General features: G+C 41.4%; 1 protein-coding gene across 1 annotated transcript in view; it reads right to left on the bottom strand.

Annotated features, from left to right (window-relative positions):
• ATP13A1 (ATPase 13A1) overlaps positions 1–24939 on the bottom strand; it is a 1617817-nt gene that overhangs the window by 453128 nt on the left and 1139750 nt on the right. The window contains exons 21-22 of the mRNA XM_044084778.1: positions 23830–23953; positions 7349–7545 (exon numbers count right to left, since the gene is read on the bottom strand). Coding sequence (XP_043940713.1) covers positions 7349–7545; positions 23830–23953 — 321 coding nt within the window. The remainder of the gene's footprint in view (positions 1–7348; positions 7546–23829; positions 23954–24939) is intronic.

Genomic DNA, 24939 nt, shown 5'->3' with positions numbered 1-24939 from the left:
GCCCATGCTATATTTGAAAAGTCTGCGGTCAGGCACAGTTTGTAGGAAAGCCTGAAGGGCATGCCCCTGTTCTGTACACACTGGTGAGTCTACTATGAGATCTCCTTTAAGCAGGGTAACAGAGAAATCTTGGTCTCCAATGGGTGTTTATGCTGGGGTTTCCAAATGTTCAGGCGTGTGCTTAAAGGAGCAATCGGGATGCATGCTGACATGCACCCTAACAATTTGAAGTACTCCTGGCCTGCGATCTCTGCTTCCTGTAAAATGTTGCATAAGTACTTTGTCAGAAGTAGCAATTTCTCCTTAGAGGGGAAGGCTATGCTCTGTTAAGTGTCCAAGCCAGTTCCCAGGAATACTTTTTTTAAGAAAGGGAGTCGAGAAATATTTCTCTCTGTAGATAGCAAGGCCAAGGTCCCTGAAGCAATTCAGGATGTGAAGTCCAATAACTTTCTAAAGTCTTAGTAGGACTCTGCCAGGATCAAGAACTCATTTAAATATGGGTAGATTTAAATACCCTTTGTCCTGCAATAGACTATTACTGGAGCCAGACATTCTGCAAATATTCTGGCTGCAGTGGGCAAGCCTTAGGGCAGGACATGAACTGGTAGTGAAGCCTCCTGCTTCAAACCTTAGAAGCCTTCTGAACAGGATATGCAGATAAGTTAACATGAGGGCTACTTGACACAGTAGGGGGCAGGAGACCTTGCAGGGTGACCATTCTGAAACTGAACATACCTGAAAACTTATTTAGATGGGGAAACTCTAGAATGGGACAAGGGTCCTCTTTTCTTGGAACTAGGAAAAGCTTTAAATAGAATCTTTGACCCCAGGGATAATACAGCTATGGCTCCTGTCTCTAGCACGTTTGGCAGAATGTGTGGAATAATGGTTAACTGGACTTTTGATTACTGGAGAGATACCCATGAAATAAGGTTTCAAAGAAATGGAGTTTGTATGCTTTTTTTTTTACAATGTTTACAAAATGCCCACATCTGCTCTGGCCGTGGACAAAACAGGCAAAATGAATGATAATCCTTGTGTGGGATTTGTTTCCCACACTCAAAGAATCGTTAACTTTTTCAAAATCACTATCAGATATCTACAAAGGTCAAAAACATTATTAATAATAATAATAATAATAATGTTATCACCAATGGGGTACATATATCTCACTTCCTGGAAGCAGGCAGACATGTTGAACTGATGACATCTGTAAAAGTTCCCACTTTTTGATATACAGCAAGAAAAATCTGAAGATGGCATTGGCCAGTGCTCCCCTTATATCATCAACATCCTCACATCTGAGTGAGGGGAGAGTCGGTTGAAGCCAGGGCCAACTCTAGAATTTTTATCAACCGTAAGGCTTACTACCAAGCAGGAATCTCAGATGTCAGGGCTGATTACAGTGAATATTATGGCGAACATCTTACACTCATCTTAATTCTTCAATAATGAAAATAAATCAGAGGCTGAGAATGTTCCGTTCGGCAACATCATTTATTAAGGAGCATGTTCAGACTGCAATAGCCAGGGCATTCTTTCTATTGAGCCTCCAAGAACAATTCTCAGATTCTGATTAATCTTTCCATCTCACCCACAGGCAAACTGGAATATGGTTGCCCCACCTTGCACTGTGAAGCCCTTGGGTATTTCAACTGGTTGGAGCTGCTGAATCTGAAAAAAACACAACAAGCCTTAGCTCAGAGATTTCTATACAGCAGTGAATATCCTGTCTCCTATGGTTATCATTCGACAGTACCTTCCTTGAATCCTGTACAACTTACAGAAAAGAAGCAAAACAACTGTTATTGACAGTGGAGTTTTCTTTTTTTCTCCATTGTTGTGCGACCTTGGAATACGTTTATTTAACTATGGGTGTGTGGGGGGGGGGGTCTCCCATATGGGGGTGAAGGAGGCCTTGCCCCCTCCAATGTTCTGTGAATCTTGGTTTGTTCCTTTTCTGTTGATTATTCTACACACGATGAAAGTGCTATCAATTAATCATCATCACCCCCCTCAACTGTTGCAGGTCTTCTCTCACACAATCCTGTCCACCTCTTTACTCAGCACCCTTGTTTCCTCTTACCTTCTTCCTGTCTGCCACAGTCATCCTATAGGTTCATAGCTTGGTACTAGGCTATCAGCCCTAGGGCCTATACAAGCCTAGCCATAACAATTCCCTGGCTATTTCTTCCCAACACTATTTACTTCCCTGGACCCCTGTCTAGCAGGGCGACTGATGTGATCCCTGGGGTGAATTTCCTTTCTCCCATCCAATCGTCAAGGTTCCTTTTGAAGAGGGCCAAAGAGGCACTCTGCTTGACATGTATGGGCAATCTACTCCAGAGTCTGGGGAGTATCTGGGTCAGGAACCTATCCCTCCAGCATGTTTTGTTTATTGCGATGACAAGGTTTAGATCTCTGGAGCGTGTGGCTCTGAGGGATTGGGATTTTTTTAAGTGTAGCATCTCCAACAGCTCTGGGTTTGACATGGCCTTGTATGCTAAGCAGAGATCGCCTCTGAGTAGACGATAAGCAACAGAGTATAGCTGGAGTTTTTTAAGGCGGTCAGCGTAGGGCATGTGCTTTAGGCCTGTGATTCTTTTAGCGAGGTATTTCTGCGGCCTTTCCAGTTATTGCAGATGTCTTGAGAGGTACACACCAAACTGGGCATTGTACTCTATAATGGGTCTAATGAGGGAGGAGTACAGTGGGTCAATGACCTCCTTTTTTCTGGATGAAAAGCCCTTAATGATGAGGTGTGCCACATAGAAGGATTTCCTGATTGTTGTGACGATGTGGTTATCGAAGGTGAGACCACTGTCCACCTGTGTCCCTAAGTCTCTTATCACACTTTCGGTGTTTAGTGTACTGCCACCTATATGGTAATTCCCAAAGGGGATAACCATACATTTCTTGGCATTGAGCTTGAGCCCATGGCTCTGGCACCAAGCATCTGTTTCTGTAAGGCCCTTTTGTAGAGTATCCACATCATTTGGGGATTCAATAATGGCTCCCAGTTTGCAGTCATCTGCGAACTTTGCTAGCCAGAGTCCTTTAGTGTTGGCCTGTACTTCAGAGAAGTAGATGCCAAACAAGAGCGGTCCCAGGACTGAACCCTGAGGTACTCCACTTGTCTGGAGCTGGATTTGGAGTCGGGTACTTTTACAGTGTGGGTTCTATCAGTAAGCCAGTTAGCAACCCATTGGGTGACGTAGGGATTAATGCTCAGCTTAGTAAGTTTATCTATGATTCCAGAGTGGGGGATGGTGTCAAAGGCCTTGGCAAGGTCTAGACAGGCTGTGTGGACCACCTTATCCTTGTCCATGGCTCTGGAGACTGATTCGAAGAAGTCAATCAGGTTCAGGAGAAAAGATCGTCCCTTCACAAACCCAAACTGGGTGGGGTCCAGTGTTTAAAGGTTGCCAATGTCTTTGTTTATAAGTTTCATGATAATACGCTCTATGGCCTTGCAGATAAGGCTCGTCAGACTGATGGGATGGTAGTTTCTGGGATCCAAGGTGGATCCCCCGTTGTGGAGTGGGATAACTGTAGCTGTGCGCCACTCAGTGGGCACGAAACCTGAGGTGAGGCTACGATTAAACATGACACTTAGGTGAGGTGCCAGTTCATACTGTAGTTCATGTAGTACACAGCCCGGGATGTCATCTGGTGCCACGGATGCTGTATTCTTAGCTTTGGAGAGTGCGTTTTTTTACCTGTGTGGCCGTTATTACTGGAATTTGGCAATCGTCTGGTATTGAGATGGGCCATTTAGGGGGTGAGAGGGGGGTGAAGTTGGCACTAAATCGATCTGCCAGGATATTGGCAATATCCTTGGGATCAGTATATTTAATGCCATTCTGTTTTAGCTCAGAGCAGATCTGAGCATTGCCATTTAGATTCCTGACATAGTTATAGAATGCCCTGTGGTTGTCTTTGGAATCTTTGGCAATTTTATTCTCGTAACTATCTTTGGAGGATTTTATGAGGGATCTCAGTTCACCATACTGTCTGCTGCTTTTCTGCCCATGTGCTCAAACCACCATAAAATGCTCTCTTTAACCTTCTCTGCAACTGGAGCTACTCTGACTTCTACTCTGTTTTTATTTCTTTGTCTGTCACTCAGTGTGCCTCCTACCACTCATCTCAGGCACTTCATCTCCATCACCTCTAGCTTCTACTTCTCTGCCTTTACTGCCCAAGGTTTCTGTACCATATAGTAGTACTGTTTGCACACTAACTTTTCAGCTTCTTTGGCATTCTACAACTGACACTGTGCCAGATGGTTGCAGCTCCTCTGATTCTAGTACTGAACTCCTCCATTTAGCCTTTCCCTTCTCCTTAATCACCCTCCCAAATACTTGAAGCTGTTAACCTCTTCAACTATTTACTCTTGTATCTCAATACTCAACTTCTTCCGACTGTTCCCATTTGCTGGCATTACAACCGTCTCATCTGCACTCAGTTTCATCCCATGTGCCTTCAGTTTTGCATTCCATTCCCCTATCATTTGTTGAAGTTTTTGTTCAGTCTGACTGTAATGCCACATCTTCTGCATACATCAATTTTGTTGATCTGTCCCCTCCTCCCTGTTTGTTACTGTAGTCCACCACCAGTATGATCAGTGGGCGCAGAGCTGAACCATGATGCACACTCACTGTGAACCCATCTGTGAGACTGAGCGCTGTTCATAGTTGAGTCACTGAGGCCTTGTACATAGCCTGCACTAGTTCTACCAATGCTTCTGAGACTTCAAACAATTGCAGGACTACCCAAATCAGCTTTCTTGGGATCTTGTCATATGCTTTCTCCACATCTTGAACTGCCAAAGCTGCACCCTTTTCTCATTACTAGCTTCTTCTCAACTGTCTGTCTCACAGCAAACATTGGGCCAGTTGTGCTGCATCCTGATCTTAACCTGAACTGCTCATCTCCCATCTTGCTTTCTACTACTCTGCATACTTGTTTATAAATCCCACTCTTCAGAACTTTCATGCAGTGTGACAGAATTTGGTACCACTGTACTGCCCACAGTTGTGGATATTCCCTTTGTTCTTGTACACTGGCACTAGTATGCTTATTCTCCAGTCATTTAGGATACACATTTCTCTACATACTACTATGAGTACCCTCAGAAGCCATTTCTCCCTTATCTCAACAAACATCTTGATTATATCTGCTGTGACCCTATCAGAGCCTACTGCTTTCCCTGACTTAATTTTCCATAGAGCTGTTCTTATTTCTTCTAGGGTGGGGTCTGCTTCTTTCATCATAGGCTGTATCTGGGACAGTACAGACCCAATCTGGTTTTCTTCATTCAGAAACTTCTGGAAGTGTTTCTTCCATCTGTCTTGATGACTGGTAAGCAGATTATTGCTGGCATCCATTATGAAGGCTGTCTGACTACCTTCTTTATATCTTTCTGTCTTTGCCTTACAATCTGGTAGGGTTTCTTTGTGCCATATGCAGAGTCACTTTCTGAAAGCTGGTAGAGTCCCTCTGATGCCTTGTTGTTTGTAACTGCTACTCCTCTAAGCCTCTTTGTTAACCATCTGGTACTTCTTCACAGCCTAGTTTGCCTTTTCTATGTCCCATTTTTTCCTGCACTCCTCCTTTCTTTTGATGACTTCATGGAGTTCTGCATTCCACCACCAGCTTTCCTTATGCACCTTGTTTCCATACCTGGCTTAGCAACATACCTGTTCTGCAGTTCTCACACATGCTGTTTTGAGGCATTGCTATTCTTCTTCAGCTCCACTTATTTATTTTCTTCCTGAGCTGCTAGCGCCCTGAGTAATTACTTAAACACTTGTGCTCTCCCCAGTCGACTTCAAGGTCTTCAGCCTAGTCACTGTTGACCTTAAGGCCTTCTCTGACCATTGCTTGCAGCTGTTTGTGGGAACCAGTAGTTTATGGTGTGGGCCAACTGTTTCACTGAGGATGACTTAACAAACATGGTCTAAATGAAGGCTTTATGACTTTGCACCACAGAGCCAGGTCACAGGGGAGACTTTGATGCAAGTTTTACCCACATATACAACAACAGTGGAAAACAAATGAAACTTTTTGCATGAGTCTATAAAAGTAATTTCTACAAAAAGTTACTTTTGTGTCTATGAATCACTCAAGTGCCAGTAAACTGTGTTCTGCCCTTCATACGTCTGCAGTCTTTGAAGAGCTATGATACTGTGCAGTGCAGAAAACTTTGCTTAAATATCCAACCTCTAATCCCTCTTATGGAGCTGCATTACACCAATGTAACATCACCTACATACTGTACAACAGCCTTGCACAGTATCTGTTTACTTGGCAGCCAGATGATGACCCATCAAGACCTCCTTCAGCAATAAAGGGGGGACAAGACCCACTGCAAAGTGAGTTTGTGTGTGTGTGTGTGTGTGTGTGTGTGTGTGTGTGTGTGTGTGTGTGTGTGTATATACAGACTGTCCCTGACATCACCTAGAGATGTATTTTTTCTTTTAATATTTTTTGGCACTTTTGGTCAGGACGACCATCTGTAGGGATTGGTGTCTCTCCTTCCCTGATCCCCACTCTGACCAGCCAACTTATCCCCTGTAATGTGGATGTCAACATGGTCACAGCTGGCAAAGCATTTTATCCATTTTTGGAGTGAGGGAGAGGGCAGAGCAAGGTGGATAAATCCTGTCTCTTATTCTCCTGACTGCAGGGATTCTTTTGTATGCCTGAAACTCCTCAAGGACAGGGGCATGAAATGTCTGATATATGTCCATGAGCACTCCCAACGATGACACACTAATGCCCTCTCTGTTCTCTGTGTGCACGCACAAATTACAAGATATAATTCTGCTCTACAGTTTCCTTTAAACAGCAGCACTGTGCTGCAGAAACTCAAGTCTCTTCCACTCGAGACAAGCTGGGCAACAGAAACTCAAGACACTCCCCTCCAGCCCTTCAGCTTACCATATCACTGCTCAGTCCTGGGCGAGGAACAACACCAGTGTTCACCCTGCTCCTGCACAAACAGGCTGGCTTCCAGGGATGTAGTTTTCCTGTTTTGCAAATTTACTGAAATGGAAGGTTGCAGTAGAGGATCTTGATTTAGTATACTATATCCACTGACTTTTAGAATGTCACACCCTGAGACATTAAACATTTTGAGAAAATCTTCTGAAAACTAATTCACAAAACAGCATCTATTTAACTTCCAGTTCAGTTGTGCAGACCATTTCAGTCTAACATGCAATACTATGCCATGAGATAAAGATCAATGTTTGTACTCATTTTATCGTCATTATTATAATTTAAAGTGTCAATTACTTGTATGTACTATAAATTACTAAGAGCCAGCTGCTTTAGTCATTACCTTTGACCTGGATATGAAGAGGAAGCAACCAGCCAACAAAAGTCCCTGGAGTGTGACCTGAAAGTCGCTAAATTTAACTCCTTCTAGGTAAAGGACACTCTGGCTGTAGGCAAGAATCAAAGCATTTAGTGCCAGGATCTTAAACATCTGGAGTGTTGTCACAAGAGTGCAGCGACCTTGCTTTATCACATGGCAAACTGGAATAGAAAAAATGGCAATCAGAATTGAACATGTTTTGGTCCAGCTATCTTGCAATAGTTTTCTGGCTGCACAGTGCAAGATCTGTGCCTAAGCCATATGCCAAGTCACTTAAATGTTTGCTACTCTCCTCACTGTAGTAAAATATTTACTTAAGCTAAATGGAAACAATGCATCACTAATCACATTACAGACAGCAAACTGGCCAGTAAATTCCAACAAGACAGTACTACATTAGCTACCAAGATAAATTACTAGGGAATACAAATGGATAGCTCTAAAATGAAACTTGCTCTGCACACCATCTGCTTGGCAGAAAGCTTAAAAAAGCAGTGATATAGAATAGACATTTTTAATTTCTGAAACTTTACTCAATAATGCAATTACCTACAATAGTGAACCTAGAACAATATCAGATCATGCAAAAATAAACATCACAATAAAGATGGATAGCACCATGGCAAAGATCCCAAACACTAGCGAACGGGACTTTAAATACTAACTTATTAAAGGAAAAACATGTCTCACAGGGAATCATTGGCATTCTTACCCAACCTAAAAATAACCTAGAGGTAACAGACATACCATATGATATTCAGTGGCAAGTGACAAAACCAACTATTAGGGGAATATTAATCCAAAAAGCCGATCTGTATAAAAAATTAAACAAGGAAAAAGTTTCAACAACAGAATCAAAATTAAAAAGTATAGAGTTAGAATTACAAATTAAACACTCACCAGAACTTGAAAATCAAATAGTTACACTACAAGGACAACTACATGAAATTCAAACACAACATTACTCTATCAGTGAAATTAAACTTCTCCACAAGTATGCCGAATGGGCTCAATCCCCCTCAAAAGCATTGGCAAGAATCATAAACATAAAAACATTTCCCTACCAAAATAAAGCAACTTATAACTACAATAACAAAACTCTAGATACGGATGAAGAGATTATAATGGTTTTTGAAGAGATTTATCAAAAACTACATGCGCCACACGACCTGTTTAATGATACTACACCATCAATTCATTGAAGAATTGCAATTTTCAGTATTGAATGAAGCACAAATAAATAATCTTAAAGCCCCTATAAATGTAGAGGAAATCATTGCTGCTGTAAATAAGTTGAAACCATGTAAATCACCAGGGCCAGATGGGTTGTGGCGGAGTTCAAGACTTTTAAAAATCAAATAGCTCCAATACTATTGAAAGTATATGAATACTTTATTTTATTTATTTATTTTATTTATATTTGTTTACCGTGAAATTCCGACTGGACGCAGGTCCTTTTTCAGCGGATGCCAGGGAGAAAAGCTCCACATCATGTACATGATAAATACAGATACAAAGTTGCAGCAATAGTACACAACATTACAGGTTGTTGGTTTTAATACAATAACAAGATATTTATTATCAACAGTATACAGAAAATGTTGCAAGTTAAGATAGTTTCTTAGGTTCATAGGTTCATAGGTTTATACTAGGCTATCTGCCCTAAGGCATTTATAAGCCTAGCCCAAATTTTTTGTGGCTTACGCCACCCCTTATATGAAAAAATACTGTGCCCATTAGTTTGTTGTGCCTCTGTCCAGCAGTGACACAGAGATGATTCCCGGGGTAAACCTACGATCTCCCATCCACAGGTCTAGATTTCTCTTGAACAGAGTCAGCGAGGTGCTCTGCCTCACATGGACCGGGATTCTATTCCACAGCATAGGGAGTCTCTGAGTGATAAATCTATCCCTCCAGCACGTCCTATTTATATTTAAGGTTTAAGTCGCTTGCTCTAGTGGTTTTGGTGGATTTGGATTTTTGAGGTGGAGCATGTCCATTAATTCCGGGTTGGACATGGCCTTGTATGTCAGGCACATGTCACCTCTGAGCAGACGGTATGCGACTGAATAGAGCTGGAGTTTCTTCAATCTGGCAGCATATGACAGATTTTGGAGTCCCTTTATCCTTTTGGTGAGGAACCTTTGGGGTCTCTCCAATCGCTGCAGATGTCGGGTGAGATACATCCCGAATGGGGCATTGTACTCGATCATTGGTCTGATAAGTGAAGAGTACAGGGAACAATGACCTCACTAGATCTGGATGTGAATCCCTTCATGATCAGGTGGGCAATGTAGAAGGTCTTTCTAACCACTTTAGCAACGTGAGTGTCAAAAGAAAGGCCACTGTCAACCTGGGTCCCCAGGTCCCTGATAACCTCTTCTGTGCTTAGTGGATTGCCACCTATATGGTAGCTTGGGGTTACCTTGTTTTTCCCGAAGGGTATGACTATACATTTTTGGCGTTTAACTTCAGGCCATGGCTCTGGCACCAGCTATCTGTTTCCGTGAGTCCCATCTGAAGGATATCCATGTCCGATGCACTTTCCACTATGGCGCCCAGTTTGCAGTCGTCTGCAAACTTTGTCAGCCAAAGTCCTCCCATGTTGGCCTGTACTTCTGAGAAGTAGATGCCAAACAATAGGGGGCCAAGGACCGAGCCCTGTGGGACACCACTTGTGACCGGCTTGGAGTCTGACATAGCGCCAGCAACTCTAACCCTGTGGGTTCTGTCCTGCCAGTTTGCAACCCATCTTGTGACATATGGGTTTACATTTAAGCTGGTAAGTTTTTCTACAATACCCGAGTGGGGTATTGTGTGCCTTTGCAAGGTCAAGGTAGGCTGTATGGACTGCCTTTCCCTCATCAATGGCCTTGGTGACTGTTTCAAGAAGTCGACCAAGTTCAAAAGGCATGATCTTCCCTTGACAAAGCCAAACTGGGTCGGGTCCAATGTCTGCAAGTCCCCTATATCTTTGTTTATGAGCTCCATTATGATCCTCTCCATAGCTTTGCAGACTAGACTTGTTAAGCTTATGGAGGGTCTGTAGAGGCGCCTTTGTGGAGTGGGACCACAGTTGCCGTACGCCACTCCTTGGGTACGTATCCAGTGGTAAGGCTGAGATTAAACAGCTGCCTTATGTGCGGGTTTAATTCCTCATTTAGCTCGTGTAGCACACAGCCGGGGACACCATCCGGTCCCATTGATGCTGTGTTTATAGCTTTAGAGAGAGCAGCTTTCACCTGCGCATTTGAGATGTCCGGGAGGCTACACTCGGCTGGGATAGTTATCTCTCCTTTAGGGGAGAGGGGTGAAGTTTGCACTGAACCTGTCTGCCAGTATGTTGGCAATGTCTGTGGGTTCAGTGATTTTTGTATCATTTTGGACTAATTCTGAGCATATCTGGGAGTTTCCACCCAGGTTCCTAACATAGCTGAAAAAGGCCTTATGATTGTCCTTTGAATCCATGGCAATTTTTCTCTCAAAATTGGCCTTAGTTGATTTTATGAGTGCTCGTATTTTTTACTAATAATGATCAGGGTGACTTCTTTATGGATTTTGTTCTATCATGTAATAGCTTTCTCCTCTTATTGTAAAGTTTGTTAATGGCTGGGGTCCACCAGACTGGACATTTGCCCTTTGTGGAAAGAGTCTTGGTTTTATTTGGGATTGCCTGATCCATGCAGTCCTGGAGGTGTTCATAGAAGGCATTTGTAAGGGCTTCGCAGCTTGGGTTGTGGTTTCCACTGGCTCAGGGGCCTTGAAGGATACCACACCAGTCTTGAGTAGTGTGAAGTTTGCTTTAGAGAAGTTCTTCACTATAGTCTTTTTTGTTTGGGGTGGGGGCGGGATGTGGATTTCCAGTGAGATTAGTTTATGATCAGATCTCACCAATGAGGGATATACTTCCGGTGTGGAGCATTTTGTCCCCATGTTTGTGACAATGAGATCTAGTATATTTTCTCCTCTCGTGGGAACAGTGACTAGCTGTTCCATGGCATTTGAATTTATGAACTCCAGGAACGCATGATATGAGGTAAAACCAAATAGTGCCGGGGTGCTCTCAGGAGCCTTGAACCAGGTTTCAGTTACAGCACAGACATCGATGTTCTCCATACTGAGAAGGGCCTCGAAAGTGCATTTTGAGATTTAGACTTCTGGCATTGAGCAGCATTACCCTCAGTTTCTTCCCATTTTTGTTTTCTAGGGTGGTAGGTTTAGAATTTGAGCCTTGCCTAAAAAAGGCACTATGGGGTGGCAAGAGCCTTAGCCAATATCCGAATCCCAGGGTGACAGGTGCAAGCCGTCCCTGAAGCAGCGTGGCTTGTCAAGCATGTCATCCCAGGCAGACAGACACTGGATCCCTTTGAATGACACCAGACATTAAGCCAATTGTTAAAGCTGATCATCTTGTCTCTATATTGTGGCATCATTCTTGGTGAAGGAAGGATACTGCTCAGGGTTAGGGTCATACCTGCCTGGGCTACATAATCAGAGAGCTCCTCTATGTCTCTCTTCATGTAGTCCAGGGAGGTATCGTCAGGTCGCTCACACCAGCATGGACAATGACTGTGTCATATTTGTACTTGCCGTGGAGTGACCAGTGCTTGTGTTATGTGGCGGATTCTAGCGCCCGATAGGCAGCTTACTGTGACCCTCTCCTTGTTCAGCCTGGTGAGTGGGACGTCAGTGTGTCTGACTATGGAGTCACCTATGACAAGTATGTTTGGTGTTGTATTTGGCCTTAAGGGCTGTGACTGCTTTGCACACTGCTTTTGTGGTTTATGTGTTGCTTGTGGGGTGTCTTGAGGTAGCAGTTGTTTGGGTGTCTGCTTTGGAGGCCTCTGCTGTTTAGGTAAATTTTACTCAGAGCCTTGAGTATGTCTTTGTGTGTTTATGTGTTTGATTCAGTGGAGTGGTAGCATTATGTGAGACTGGTTTTGTGGTGTGTGTAGTTGCCTTCTCCTCCTGTCTGGTCTTGCCAGTCCTGAGTTGAGAGAGCTCAGCCTCCAGTTTGGCTAAATAGCTGCATCTCTCGCAAGTGTTTGTGTTATGTGGGAGGAGGAGAGGGTTGTCTGTGTACATGAGGCAGTTATAACATTGCCTCAAGATTCCCAGATTCACCAGCTGGACTGGAGAGGAGATTGACAACTGACCTTTGGACATGCTAGAATAATATTGGGAAATCCTTAATTGAAAACAAGGGCCAGTGGGGAGTGAGGGTGTAGTGCTTTTAATTTTAGTGCTAACTTATATAATTGCTTTAGTGAGCAAGTGCCAGGTAACTTGAGTGCAATGTGTTACAAGTAACTAAATGCAAAGATGACAAACAGTAACTTTCTTTCAAGTGAAACAAGGAAATAAGTACAGTAAGCAATGCAGATATCACTAGTGATCCACAGAAGCGCTGAGAAGTTGCGTATTAGGTGGAATTAGCTTCCAGGAAATAACAAGCAAACAAACAACAAGCATATAAACAAAGCTAGATTCAGCAGGCCTGGATCTAGTCTATGCTAGAGCAAACAAGGTGTACCAATTTCAGTAAGATACAATTCAAATATTCAGGCACTATAAACCTCTAACCAGAAATTCCCAGCTCAGAAGGGCAGAGTCCAGCCTCTTCTCCCACAAGAGTGCAGACCACGAACCTTCTTAATGTAAAATAACTGGCCTGAAGCCCAAGTGCCTAAACCAGAACTAATACACTTGGACACTGGGCTCTCAATCAGCAGTTCCCAACTTAGAAGGATGAAAGCTACCTGTCCTGCCACCACAGTGCTTGCCACAAACCTTCCTAATGTAAAACAACTGGTCTGAAGCCCAAGTGCTTAATCCAAAAGACTTAGAATGATAGCTATACTTTAATCAAGTTACAACCAAGCAGTAATAAATACCATTGAATACTTTAGAGAATGTCTGGATTAGTGCTCAAGTTACACAAACAAAGCTAGATCCAGCAGGCCCAAATCCAGTCTATGCCACAGCAAACAAGGCGCACCAACTTCAGTAAGAAACAGTTCAGATATGCATGCACTATAAGCCTTTAACCAGAAATTCCCAGCTCAGAAGGGCAGAGTCCAGCCTCTCCTCCCACAAGAGTGCAGACCAGGAACCCTCTTAATGTAAAATAACTGGCTTGAAAGCCCAAGTGCTTAAACCAGAATTAATACACTTTTAGAATAACAGACACTGAGCCCTCAATCAGCAGTTCTCAACCTAGAAGGATGTAAGCTACCTGTTCTGCCACAACAGTGCAGACCACAAACCCTCTCAGTGCAAAACAACTAACTGGTCCGAAGCCCAAGTGTTTAAACCAAAAGGCTTAGAATGAGTTACACCAAGCAGTAATAAATACAATTGAGTATTTTTAAGATGATGCAAAAGTAAAATGAAGTAGGTAGAAACACAAGTACAGTGAAAGCAGATGAAATTTTTTTTTTTTTTTTATCTGAACAAGTGCTGAGATCAAAGAAACAGATTTGAGTGCTGAAACTAGAAATCAGGCTAGTTATAAGAAAAAAAAACAAGCTAGAAGGCTTCCCTCAAGCACAGAAGGGCTTGGGGGCTCAGAAGCCTACAAATAGTCTATACCACTTAACAAGAAAGGCAGGAAATAAGCTTAATTTTTTTTTTTTTTTTCTGTTTCCCAGATGCTCTCTTTGTACACAGTAGGAGTGCCTGAAATCAGAATATGATCTCACTGCACTCAGTTGAGTGAGCAAATGAGATGGGCCCAGAGGCAGGCTGAGGGGCGGGCAGTTTCAATGCCACTAAGATTAACACCAAAACAAAAACAGGGAGGGTGGGTGGGAATAACTGAAGAGCAGAATAACTTCAGTATTCCTTCAACACTCCTTCATACACAGCTTAAATCAAATTAAATACTGTATTTTTTTTTTTTTTTAAAGTATTAGTAACAAAGTTGTCAGACAAGATGTTAAAATATGTAAAGACAACTAGCTATTTCTGACTGTGGTTAGTAGTGGCAGTATAGTTGGGTTAAGAGTCTAGGTGGGGGTGTTAGCCAGGATTAGAACAGGACAAAGCCAGTGCAAATTTAAGTGAAACTTGAGTGCAGTCTTGAAAAGGCTGCTGGAAGGTAGAGTAGTTAGAGGATGGAAGATTGTTCCAAAGTTTAGATACGGTACATGAAAATATGGCTTCTCCTGCTGAGTTTTTGGGTTTGATAACAGTGAGTGTATAGTGTCCAAATGGCATTTCACAAATAGAAGATTCTGTGGAAGTTCCACCTGTGACTTAGCCATACTGATGAACATTCTTGAACATTCCTAGAGACAAACAAAACTGGAATAAGTATCTCCTTGCTTCTATCAGTGACTCCTTGGTGGTAGTGATTAGGTGCAAGTCACCCAGATAAAGGAAAATGCATCTTTCCTGAAGTCTTATATGAGAAGCAACCACCACCATGCATCATGGTGAACATCCTAGAGGTAAAAGTGAATGGCAGTGGACAAAACTGATGCCAAATGGATCCCAAGCAAAAGCACAGGAGCCTCCTGGATGCTTTGGCAATTCTGATGTACAGAAACAAGTCCTGGAAGTTTACTAAGCACATCCAATCCCTTTCCTGGAGATACTGAAGGACAGAGTGTAGCATGACCATTTCTAATTTGATTTTCTTGACATACAGATTCATGCTACCGACAGCCTGGTTTGGCTTGAGGTCCTGTTTTTTCTTAGGAACCAAAAAGTATCTTGAATAAACCCCAGTTCCTGTCTGGTCTGGTAGGACCCCAGAGATGGCTTTTTTTGGAGTAAAGGCTTTTGATATCTACTCTGGCCGTCTCCTTCTGACAGGATGTGACATCTGTTAGTAATAGGAAGGTCTATGTTGACATTTTAGGAAAAGGAATTATCAGCTTTTAGATACTCACTCACTCTCTCTCTAATCCATTTGATCTGCATAATGGCCACCCAAGCAACTTGGTGTAGGGAGAGACACAACCCCCCCCCCTTGCCTTCAGAGCGGGACAGTCAGGAAAATCGTCATGGATTCTGTTGCTGCTTTTCTTGCATAATGGCCACCCAAGCAACTTGGTGTAGGGAGAGACACAACCCCCCCTTGCCTTCAGAGCGGGACGGTCAGGAAAATCCTCATGGATTCTGTTGCTGCTTTTCTTGCAAGGGGCTTTGGAAACGCTGATGCTGTGGAACATCACCGCCTCAAGGGTGGTGTCTACTAAAGGGTCCTTCCCAGCACCTCAGGTGCTTCTGTCCTGAAACTGGTCAAAGGGCTGCCCTTAAGATATTTTAAACCATACATTCTTGAGGCCATTTTGATTAAGGATCTCTATGGGGTTGTAAACTTAACCTTCATAGTGGATAAAATGTTGCCCTCCATTCACTCAATCTTCTTCACTCCACATAGTCAACAGGCATGAGCCAGGCAAAATATCTCATGGTGATAGCTGCTCCATGAGTTGAGATGTACAATAGCTGCACGGACAGGGTACAAATGTTCAACACAGTCAACGCATGTGCTTTTAGAAGTACGTGAGTTTCAGGTGTCATAGGCCTTCACAGCCAATTCAAGATTTTCTCTGTCAGCTCTTGCTGGAAGCACTGAGTACACATCAGGTAGTTAAGGTGTACTTCCCTAGCCGATTTTCTGTCTTGGAATCTTTAATGGGTTGATGGACTGCTGGGCTCTCAGAGGGTTCATTTAAGATTGCCACCACTACTCTGAGTCAGCAACAGGGAATCTCTCACTAATATGCTCTGTCCTTATAACACTACAGTATCCTATCAAGTTTCCTTAGAATGGGTTTAGTCACATTGGGTTCTCACTAAGCCCATCCCATGACCAAGTTAATCACCTGGCTTGCAAACTACCAACATGAAGCTGGGACAGTCTGAAAGGGCTTCATTAGGACTTCCTTATCAGAGGATGGGGTCTACAAGTTAAGTACTCCTTTGCCTCACGAGTTCTAAAATTTCTTCAAATTCTGGATCATCCAGAGGTGATTGCAGGGATCCTACAAAAAAACCACACCAAGACAAAAATAAAACTAATAATCCAAGAAAAGCCAGGTAGAAGGCAGGCAGGCAAAACACGACAACGAACACTTCTCCTTAGGGCAACCAAATCCTTTATTGTTAAAACAACAAGATAAGCTCTTTCGTCTCAATTTTAGACAATCAATGAGACTTCATCAGATAAAGCTAGAAAAAACAAAACTAGATTTAAAAACCAGAACCAAGATCCAGATGTCATCATTTCCTGCTAACAGGATTAACCATTTTAAAGTGACAGTATTAAAATTAAATAATGTGCCGAGATCAAAACAATACCTTACCAGTTATAAATGCATCAAACACTATGGCATGAAACAAGAACTTCATCTCATATAATATCATCGCTACCTTATAAAATACATAGAATACATATACTAAAAATTATGAATGCACATAAAATGTATGAGCAAGTAATTGAATAAACATATATGTGGTTAAATGGAAATAGGCAAAACCAAGCTATATATATATATATATATATATATATATATATATATATATATATATATATATATTAAATCAGTGTAATGTAATCCCATACTATAAATACATAATATCCTAAAAATGCATATGAAAATATATAAAAATGCAATAAATATGAAATATGAATAAAATTGTAAAAACAGGTGTGTGTATATATATATATATATATATATATATATATATATATATATATGAATCATGAATGCAAATACATCATAATTATTCAAATATTGGTGTCCAAAAATTAGTGTCTACTCAACGCTTTTATTTTTAGTAGACTACTAATTGACACATTTTCATTCAAGCTTGGCCAATATATTGAATTAAGATGAAGCTGCCAAGATAATTCCATTTTTTCAAGCAGATATGGCCAGGAACCACCCCTAGGGGAAACTGTTATAGTATCCAATACTACAAATTTAAAATCATGCTGTGGGCATACCATAATATATTTTGCTAGTGCATTGCATTCATGGCCATCACGTATATTCCTTAAATGTTCTCCTATTCTACTTTTCAACCTACGCTCAGTTTTACCGATATAGAAACATGGGCAGTTACTACAAAGGGTGCAATAAACCACTCTCTCTGTTAAACAAGAGAATTTGCCTTTTACCCAAATTTTCATCCCATTTACATCCACTACTTCAGTTCCTAAAATATTTTTACAAAACTTGCACATACCACATTTGTGCATATATCCTTTGCCTTGTTTAGGTTTATTATACTCAAAACATATTCTTTAAACAATGACCTAATTCTTGATTAAAATATTCCTAATAACATGTGCATCCCTATTATAAGTAGATAAAAACTATTTTGATAAGATGTACTTGCCCTACTAGTATTAGTTTCCTCAATATTAGTCGTACCTACCTCCTGTAAACTTAATTCATCTCCCATAACGTTATTAACCTTTATCGTACCCTTATTACTCAAAATAGGTACAAAATGTCCACTTTTTCTCTTATTTTTTACTTCATCCATGATTTGTTCTATTAATTTACCTGGATATCCTCTTTTTAACAAACATCTGTTTGAGTATATTGCATTCCTCCAAGAAGGTCTCCCACCCAGTATTCATTCGGGCCGCCCTGACAAACTGACCCTTAACTACTGCTCGTTTTTGATAAAACGGATGACAACTACTGAAATGGAGGACGCTATTAGAATAAGTATTCTTGCGATAAATTTTAGCTACAAAACTATTATTGATTTCATCTTTCATTAATAAGATGTCCAGGTAAGGAATACTCTTAGTATTTGTCACGTATGTATATTTTAAGAAATTGGTCATATTATTAATGTAATCAAGGAAGGACTCAACCATATTATTCGGAGCTTCCCACAAAATGAATATATAGTCCAAATATTGTATATAACATTTACAGAATGAAAAATATTGAGATTGATGTAAATATCGCTTCTCCCATTCAAACATAATAATATTGGCATAGAGGCCCCCACATGAGGAGCCCATTGCCACCCCTTCATTCTGTAATAATATTCTCATTCAAATAAAATGAAATTTTTTTTTAATTATATCCAACATTTGTTGATATAAATTCACTTTATCCTGTACAACTTTTTTAGACTGTAAATATTCACAAAACCATTGTAGTCCCACCTCGTGGGGTATCACACTCTAAAGATTAACATCATCAATTGTGATAAATAAATATTCACTATTAAACTCAATGGCAACAATATTCTATAAAGAAATCCCACGAGTCAGTACAAATGTTGGGCTCATCCCAAACAAATTTACTCATCTCCTTATCAAGGTACTTCGCCACAGGATATGTAATGGAGCCTCACGCATCCACAATAGCCCTCATAGGTGGCTGATGTATGTCCTTGTGGATTTTCGGGGCTACAAAAATGGTTGGGGTAACCAGATATTCTACAGAAAGGTAGTGTAATTCACCAATGGAAATAAGTCCATCTATAAACATATCCTGAATAAAACCTTTTATTTTCCTGTAAACTCCATTCATTTCATTTAGGGAGCTCTTAATAAAAGTGTCAGTATTCAAAATTTCAAGCATCTTGTTATTGTAGTCCACCAAATTCATGATGACCCCCCCCCCCCATCCGGTTTCATAATTCTAACACCATTATTATGGGCTAGAAAGGCAAGCTCAAATTCTTCATCCTGGTTTAAATTCCCATACATTTTATTCAAGCCAGACTTAGTATTAGAATTCCTACTAAGCTAGTTCACAAACCCTCTCAAAAAGTGTTAAAGTGGGATGTGTGGGCAAGTTAAATGTGCTAGAGATTTTAAATGGATCACTAATCAGTTCAACATTATTAAACATGATGTTAAGATTCAGTTTCCTGACATACTGTTTTAAGTCCATCAAAGTGTGGACCAAACTCATTGATTGGTCAGGAACAAAGGTAAAACCTTTAGCAAAAATATCACACATAGTCACATTAAGAATTAGGTCAGAATAATTATAGACCTTAAAATCCTTTTCAGAATTATAGTTCATTGTCAAGGGTGGTAGTAGACTACCATTCCTACTATCAGTCATGTCCAATTCTGCTGACTCGGGTACGACTAGGTCTATCTCCCCCGCCAGGAATTCTTGTTGGTCCCCCGCTGTTCATTCTCCCACTCCCCACCTGGTATGATTTGAAACAACCCCACCTCTGTTGTTGTTGTGGTCTCTGCTGGTTCATAATCCGCTCAGAGTGCCTCAGGGGTGGGTATTGTTCTTCATCTAAAAAAATTGTCTTCAAAAGTGTCCAATTCAGTGGCCCCGTTGGCATTCTGATCACTATTACTGTATTGTTCAACACTTCTTTTGCTTTGTTGCCATACCTGTGATGGTGGGGGTAGGCTAAATTATCAGCATATTCTTTTTGTGTAGCCAACTTCTTAATCTTCCTATTTTTAATTATTAACATCTGTTCCTCAAGTTCATCAAAGGATTTGGTTGCCCTAAGGAGAAGTGTTTGTGGTCGTGTTTTGCCTGCCTGCCTTCTACCTGGCTTTTCCTGGATTATTGCAGGGATCCTACCCTCTTCGTCATGGTCAAAATCAGGGGTGAAAGATTAATTTGATGAATTTGTGCATCTCTTTTTGCATATACTAATCCTAGCCATATCAGGTGAGGAGTCCTTTGAGTGACTGGAAGAGGGGTCTGAGAATGAGGGGAGTCTTCACTGGCTTTTAAAGCTTCCCAGGTTGGGTGCTTACAACTCTCGCCTAAATCTTCAGACTGCTCGGAGCTGTCCGGTGGAGATGAAGATGGGGGTGGGTCTTCTCTGCTCAAATGTCTGAACAGAGAGGTTAATTTTTACAGGACTTCAAATCTGAGGAAGTGCCTGTTGAAGCCAATAAGACTAGGACTGAAAAAGACCAAAATCCCAAAGGTCAAAATTGAGGTCAGGCAGCAATGGATACCAATCCAGAGGTCACTGTTTGACCAGAAGCTAGCTTCAGCACCAACAGGTTGAATGCCAAAGTGTCAGACACAGTATATGGCCCTGCAAGGACGGATGTTGACACAGATATTGAACACTGAACACTGATTTTCCACTGACTACTTACTCTTGGTATCAAGGGGGCTAAAGTCAAAACCAGTGGAACCAAGTGAGTCGGGACTGGTGGTTGGGGTCATGCCCTCAAAGCTGACAAACTGTACAAGTAAAAGAATGTACTCCAAGATTCCCTGTGCTAAAATCGTGCCTGGGGAATGAGCCTAGGAAGCCAACATTTATAGGTTCATAGGTAGGTACTAGGCTACCTGCCTGAGGGCATTTTTAAGCCTAGCCAGAGTGTGTCGGCTTTTGCCACCCCATTAATTAATTAACTGAGCCTCTGTCAAGCAGAGCCAATGAAGTGATCCCAGGGGTGTATTTTCTGTTACCCATCCACTCGTCAAGGCTTCTCTTGAAGAGTGTTAGTGAGGGGCTCTGCCTAATGTAGTTAGAAATTTTGTTCCAAAGCATGGGGAGTCTCTGTGACAGGAATCTAATCCCTCTAGCATGTTCTATTTATTGTTGTGGTGAGGTTTAGCTCACTAGTGCGCATGGCTCGCAGTGACTTGGATTTCTTTAGGTGGAGCATGTCCATCAATTCAGAGTTGGGCATGGCTTTGTAAGTCAGGCAGAAATCACCTCTGAGTAAGCAATATGCCACTGAGTACAGTCGGAGTTTTTTCAGTCAGGCTGCATAGGATATATGTTTGAGGCCCGTAATCCTCTTGGTGAGGTGCTTTTATGGTCTTCCCAGTTGTTGGAAGTGTCTTGTGAGGTACATCCCAAATGGGGCATTGTACTCTATGATGGGTCTGATGAGTGATGAATAGAGGGGCACTATAACCTCTTTATTTCTAGATGCGAACCCCTTAGTAATTAGATGGGCCACATAAAAGAATTTCCTAACTACTTTGGTAATATGATTGTCAAAGGAGAGATTACTATCTACCTGGGTCCCCAGACCTCTTATTACCTCTTCTGTATTAAGGGGGCTGCTGTCTATGTGGTAATTCGTGGGTGTTTTGTTTTTCCCAAACGAGATGACTATGCATTTTTGGCATTTAGCTCAAGGCCATGACTTTGACACCAGGTGTCTGTCTCAGTAAGGCCTTTTTGAAGGATGTCCATGTCAGCCGGAGAGTCAATTATGGCTCCCAGTTTACAGTCATCGGCAAACTTGGTTAGCCATAGTCCTCCTGTGTTTGCCTGTACTTCTGAGAAATATATGCCGAACAGTAGGGGTCCCAGAACAGAGCCTTGCAGGACACCACTTGTGACTGGTTTAGAGTTGGACCTGGAGCCTGCTATTCTTACCGTGTGAGTTCTGTCTGTAAGCCAGTTGGCAACCCATCTTATGACGTAGGGGTTTATGCTCAGTCTGGTGGCTTATCCTCTCCACCTTACATATACAGAAGGACACCCATTTTAATTTGAGCTTTGATAAAGGTTCTCATGTACCTCAAGTCATACTGCATGGAGGGGCTCCTGACAGATCTTCCCTACCTAGTAGAAAGGGTAGAAATGGCCTAAATCCTAGGTACCGAGAGAGTACCTTCTTCCAGGAAATGCTCAACGCTCTTTTCCTTGGAGAAAGGTCCTGCACTAATGGAGCCTTGGTAGGGAGGACTCCTGAAAAAGAAGTCTGGGAGGCAACACATGAAGGGTATTCTGAGCTGGATCTGTTCGAGGCCAGGTAGAAGGTTGAACAGGTCTACAAAACTTCATTGAGAGTGTCTTGAGAAAAGACGACCAACTCTGTGGTGGCTGATGATTCCTTTTCCTCCTGTACTTTATGCTGGTCTCTTCCAGTGGAAAAGCCTTTTGAGGATCATCTTGATTCTTCTTTCCACAGTGGCCTGAAGGCCAGAGACCTTGAAATTATCACAAAGCACATAATCCAGAAACTGTGTGTCTTGAGGCAGGATCTTGTGGCCACAGCAGCTACATTTAAGGAAGCTCGAGGCCTTGTCCATGGTGACATCTCTAAAAAGAAAAGGACACAACCCAAAACACTGGCACCAACAATGTTGCACTCTACCCAAGATTAGAAAAAATATTTCCCTTTGCTATTACTACTATTTTTTTTTTTTTTTTTTGGTTAAGTTAGATTAAAATGCCCCTGACAGGGTTAAGGAAGGTAAATTCTACAGATAACACACTAACAATGGCTTAATGCAGCAGCCTAACAGTCAAATTATAATCTTCAAACAAATAATTGTTAGAGAAAGAAAACTATGCAAATCACTTGTCTTGACCCAAAACATTGAGATGACACCCTCCAAATGAGATATGAGATAAACAGGAAGGAGCAAAGCAGAAAACTGTTTAAAGGAGATCTGTTTTGCCAAGTTAACGTACTTAGCAGTGGACAGATTAGATAAGATCAAGGACATGGAACAAAAAAAAAAAAAAAAAAATCACTGTGTTTATCTAAATAAATGACTTGTAGCAGAATCCCCGAATCCAGTGTACACATCTTGATATGCCTAAATAGTAGTATAAAGTATTAGTTACACACGCACATTAAATATACACACACACACACACACACACACACACACACACACACACACACACACACACACACACCTTTAAAAGACATTATTCTAGCACTCAGTATTTTGTTAGATGTGTTCATGGGTCTACTAGGAAAGGACAAAATTCCAAACCTTTGAAATTCAGTCTGCCAAGACCAGACTACTGAAGTTTTGGAACTTCGAACGTTCTTAATGGAGATCGCCAAACACAGTGGAACGTGAAATTTACCATTTTCCTCACTGTGGTGTAATCTCGAGTTGGAATATTTATTTAGCATGGGGTGTGGGGGGTGCAGGCAGCCTGCCCCCCCCTGCAAAAACCTTAATTTTTTATTTTTTTATTTTTATTTTATGAAGTTCCAAAATTCGATATTCTGGTCTGGGCAGACTGAATTTTGAAGGTTTGGAATATCGACCTTTCAAAGTAGTTCCCATGTTCATACATCTCAACTTCTTGGTGCAAGAAATCTGGACAAAGCCTAAAATAATTGGAGACAAGGGCCCAAAAATAGGGACAGATTTTAAATATTGCTCTTATAAACTTGGTTGTTAGAATAAGAAGAGTTGTGCTAGCGTGCATGTTCTGAAGGCTGTGAAGTCTGAAAATCAAATGTATGACATTATTTAATTACTTTAGTCAGTAGGCTTGAGCCAGGAAAAAATGCCTCAGGGTGACAGCTGTTATGAGGAACCTACCCCTACCAAAAATATGACATAAAAATATAGACATACTGTGAAAATCTTGACAGTTGAGTGGTATGTGTGCATGTTACTTCAGTTTCAAACTGTGAAGGCAGCTGCAGGAATACTATTACTGTACTGAAATCAGATTTTCACTGACAAGTATTTATTTAAATAAAGACCACGTTTTGCAAAACCTGTGTCCAATGTACTTACTACACTGTATAGATGACAGCTTTGACGTGAAAGGAGCAGCAATGCTAGCATCGCCCAGCTTAACAATCGGCAACTGGTCCTCTTCGAGTTCTTTTAAAACTTGTCGCATTCGCTCCTGTGGCAGCTGTTAAGAACATACATTTACATTTACAGAAAGCCACCAGTATGCAAGTCATGGATACATCACATTTGATAACAGCTACAAATTAAGGCAACAGTGGGAAAAGTCCATTTGTTCTCAAGATACCTGCTGGTAAGCCATTACATCATAATGACCTCAAGTAAAACAGCACAACTATGAAGCAATTTTATGAACAAAAAAAAAAAACATTTGCACTTTAGAAAAGTTCAGTACCCATACTGTTCACTCATGCAGTTCAAGCCACTGAGAATCTATGTAGCTGTATGGCAGCTACATTAAGAGTCAAATGAAATACAAGCTCCAATGATTGCTTTGCACATCACATAACACATTCTGATTTGTTGCAGAAGCCTTAAACATTTGAACATCCATCATGCTCTTTCCTTTTAAGTACTGTAACAAGGGAGAAAAAAGAAGTTATGTACTTACCATAACGTTCCATGTTTGTTGTCCATAATCTCATCTTCATACTTTTGGGCTGGGTTTGGAACCGAGCATCAGTTCTGACTTGGCCTTATTACGAAAGCTCGAGAGCTTCCACTGGCTTGAGGCTAGACCCTATCCCATGATGCCCCGGGAAAGCAACCCAGGCCTTCTTTGCAAGCTACCAACAACAACAAAAACTTATACTGTAGATAAAGCCTAATCATTAAGGTGTTTGCCTTACAAACACAAGGTGCAGGGTTTGAGTCTCACAAGGGATAATTGGCTAGGCTTAAAATGGCTTGCAAGGGCAACTAGCCTAGTACTAATCTATTAATCTATTAATTATCCTTAGTCTATATCTTATGAGGCAAGAAGGGAACCACAGTACATATGTAGGCAATCCACAAAAAATTCCAATCGCTCCTCTAGGAGCAAAGGTAGGGGGAAGGAGGGTGGGACTTGAAAGTGAGACTATGGACAACAAACATGGAACGTTATGGTGAGTACATAACTTCTTTATGTCATGTTGTCCTATCTCACCT

Source organism: Protopterus annectens, chromosome 9.part0 (genome assembly GCF_019279795.1).
Source record: "Protopterus annectens isolate FY-2018-M chromosome 9.part0, PAN1.0, whole genome shotgun sequence".
In the NCBI taxonomy this organism is placed as follows: domain Eukaryota; kingdom Metazoa; phylum Chordata; order Ceratodontiformes; family Protopteridae; genus Protopterus; species Protopterus annectens.
Note: the sequence above shows the minus strand (reverse complement) of the source record. Positions and strands in the feature narration are given on the sequence as shown.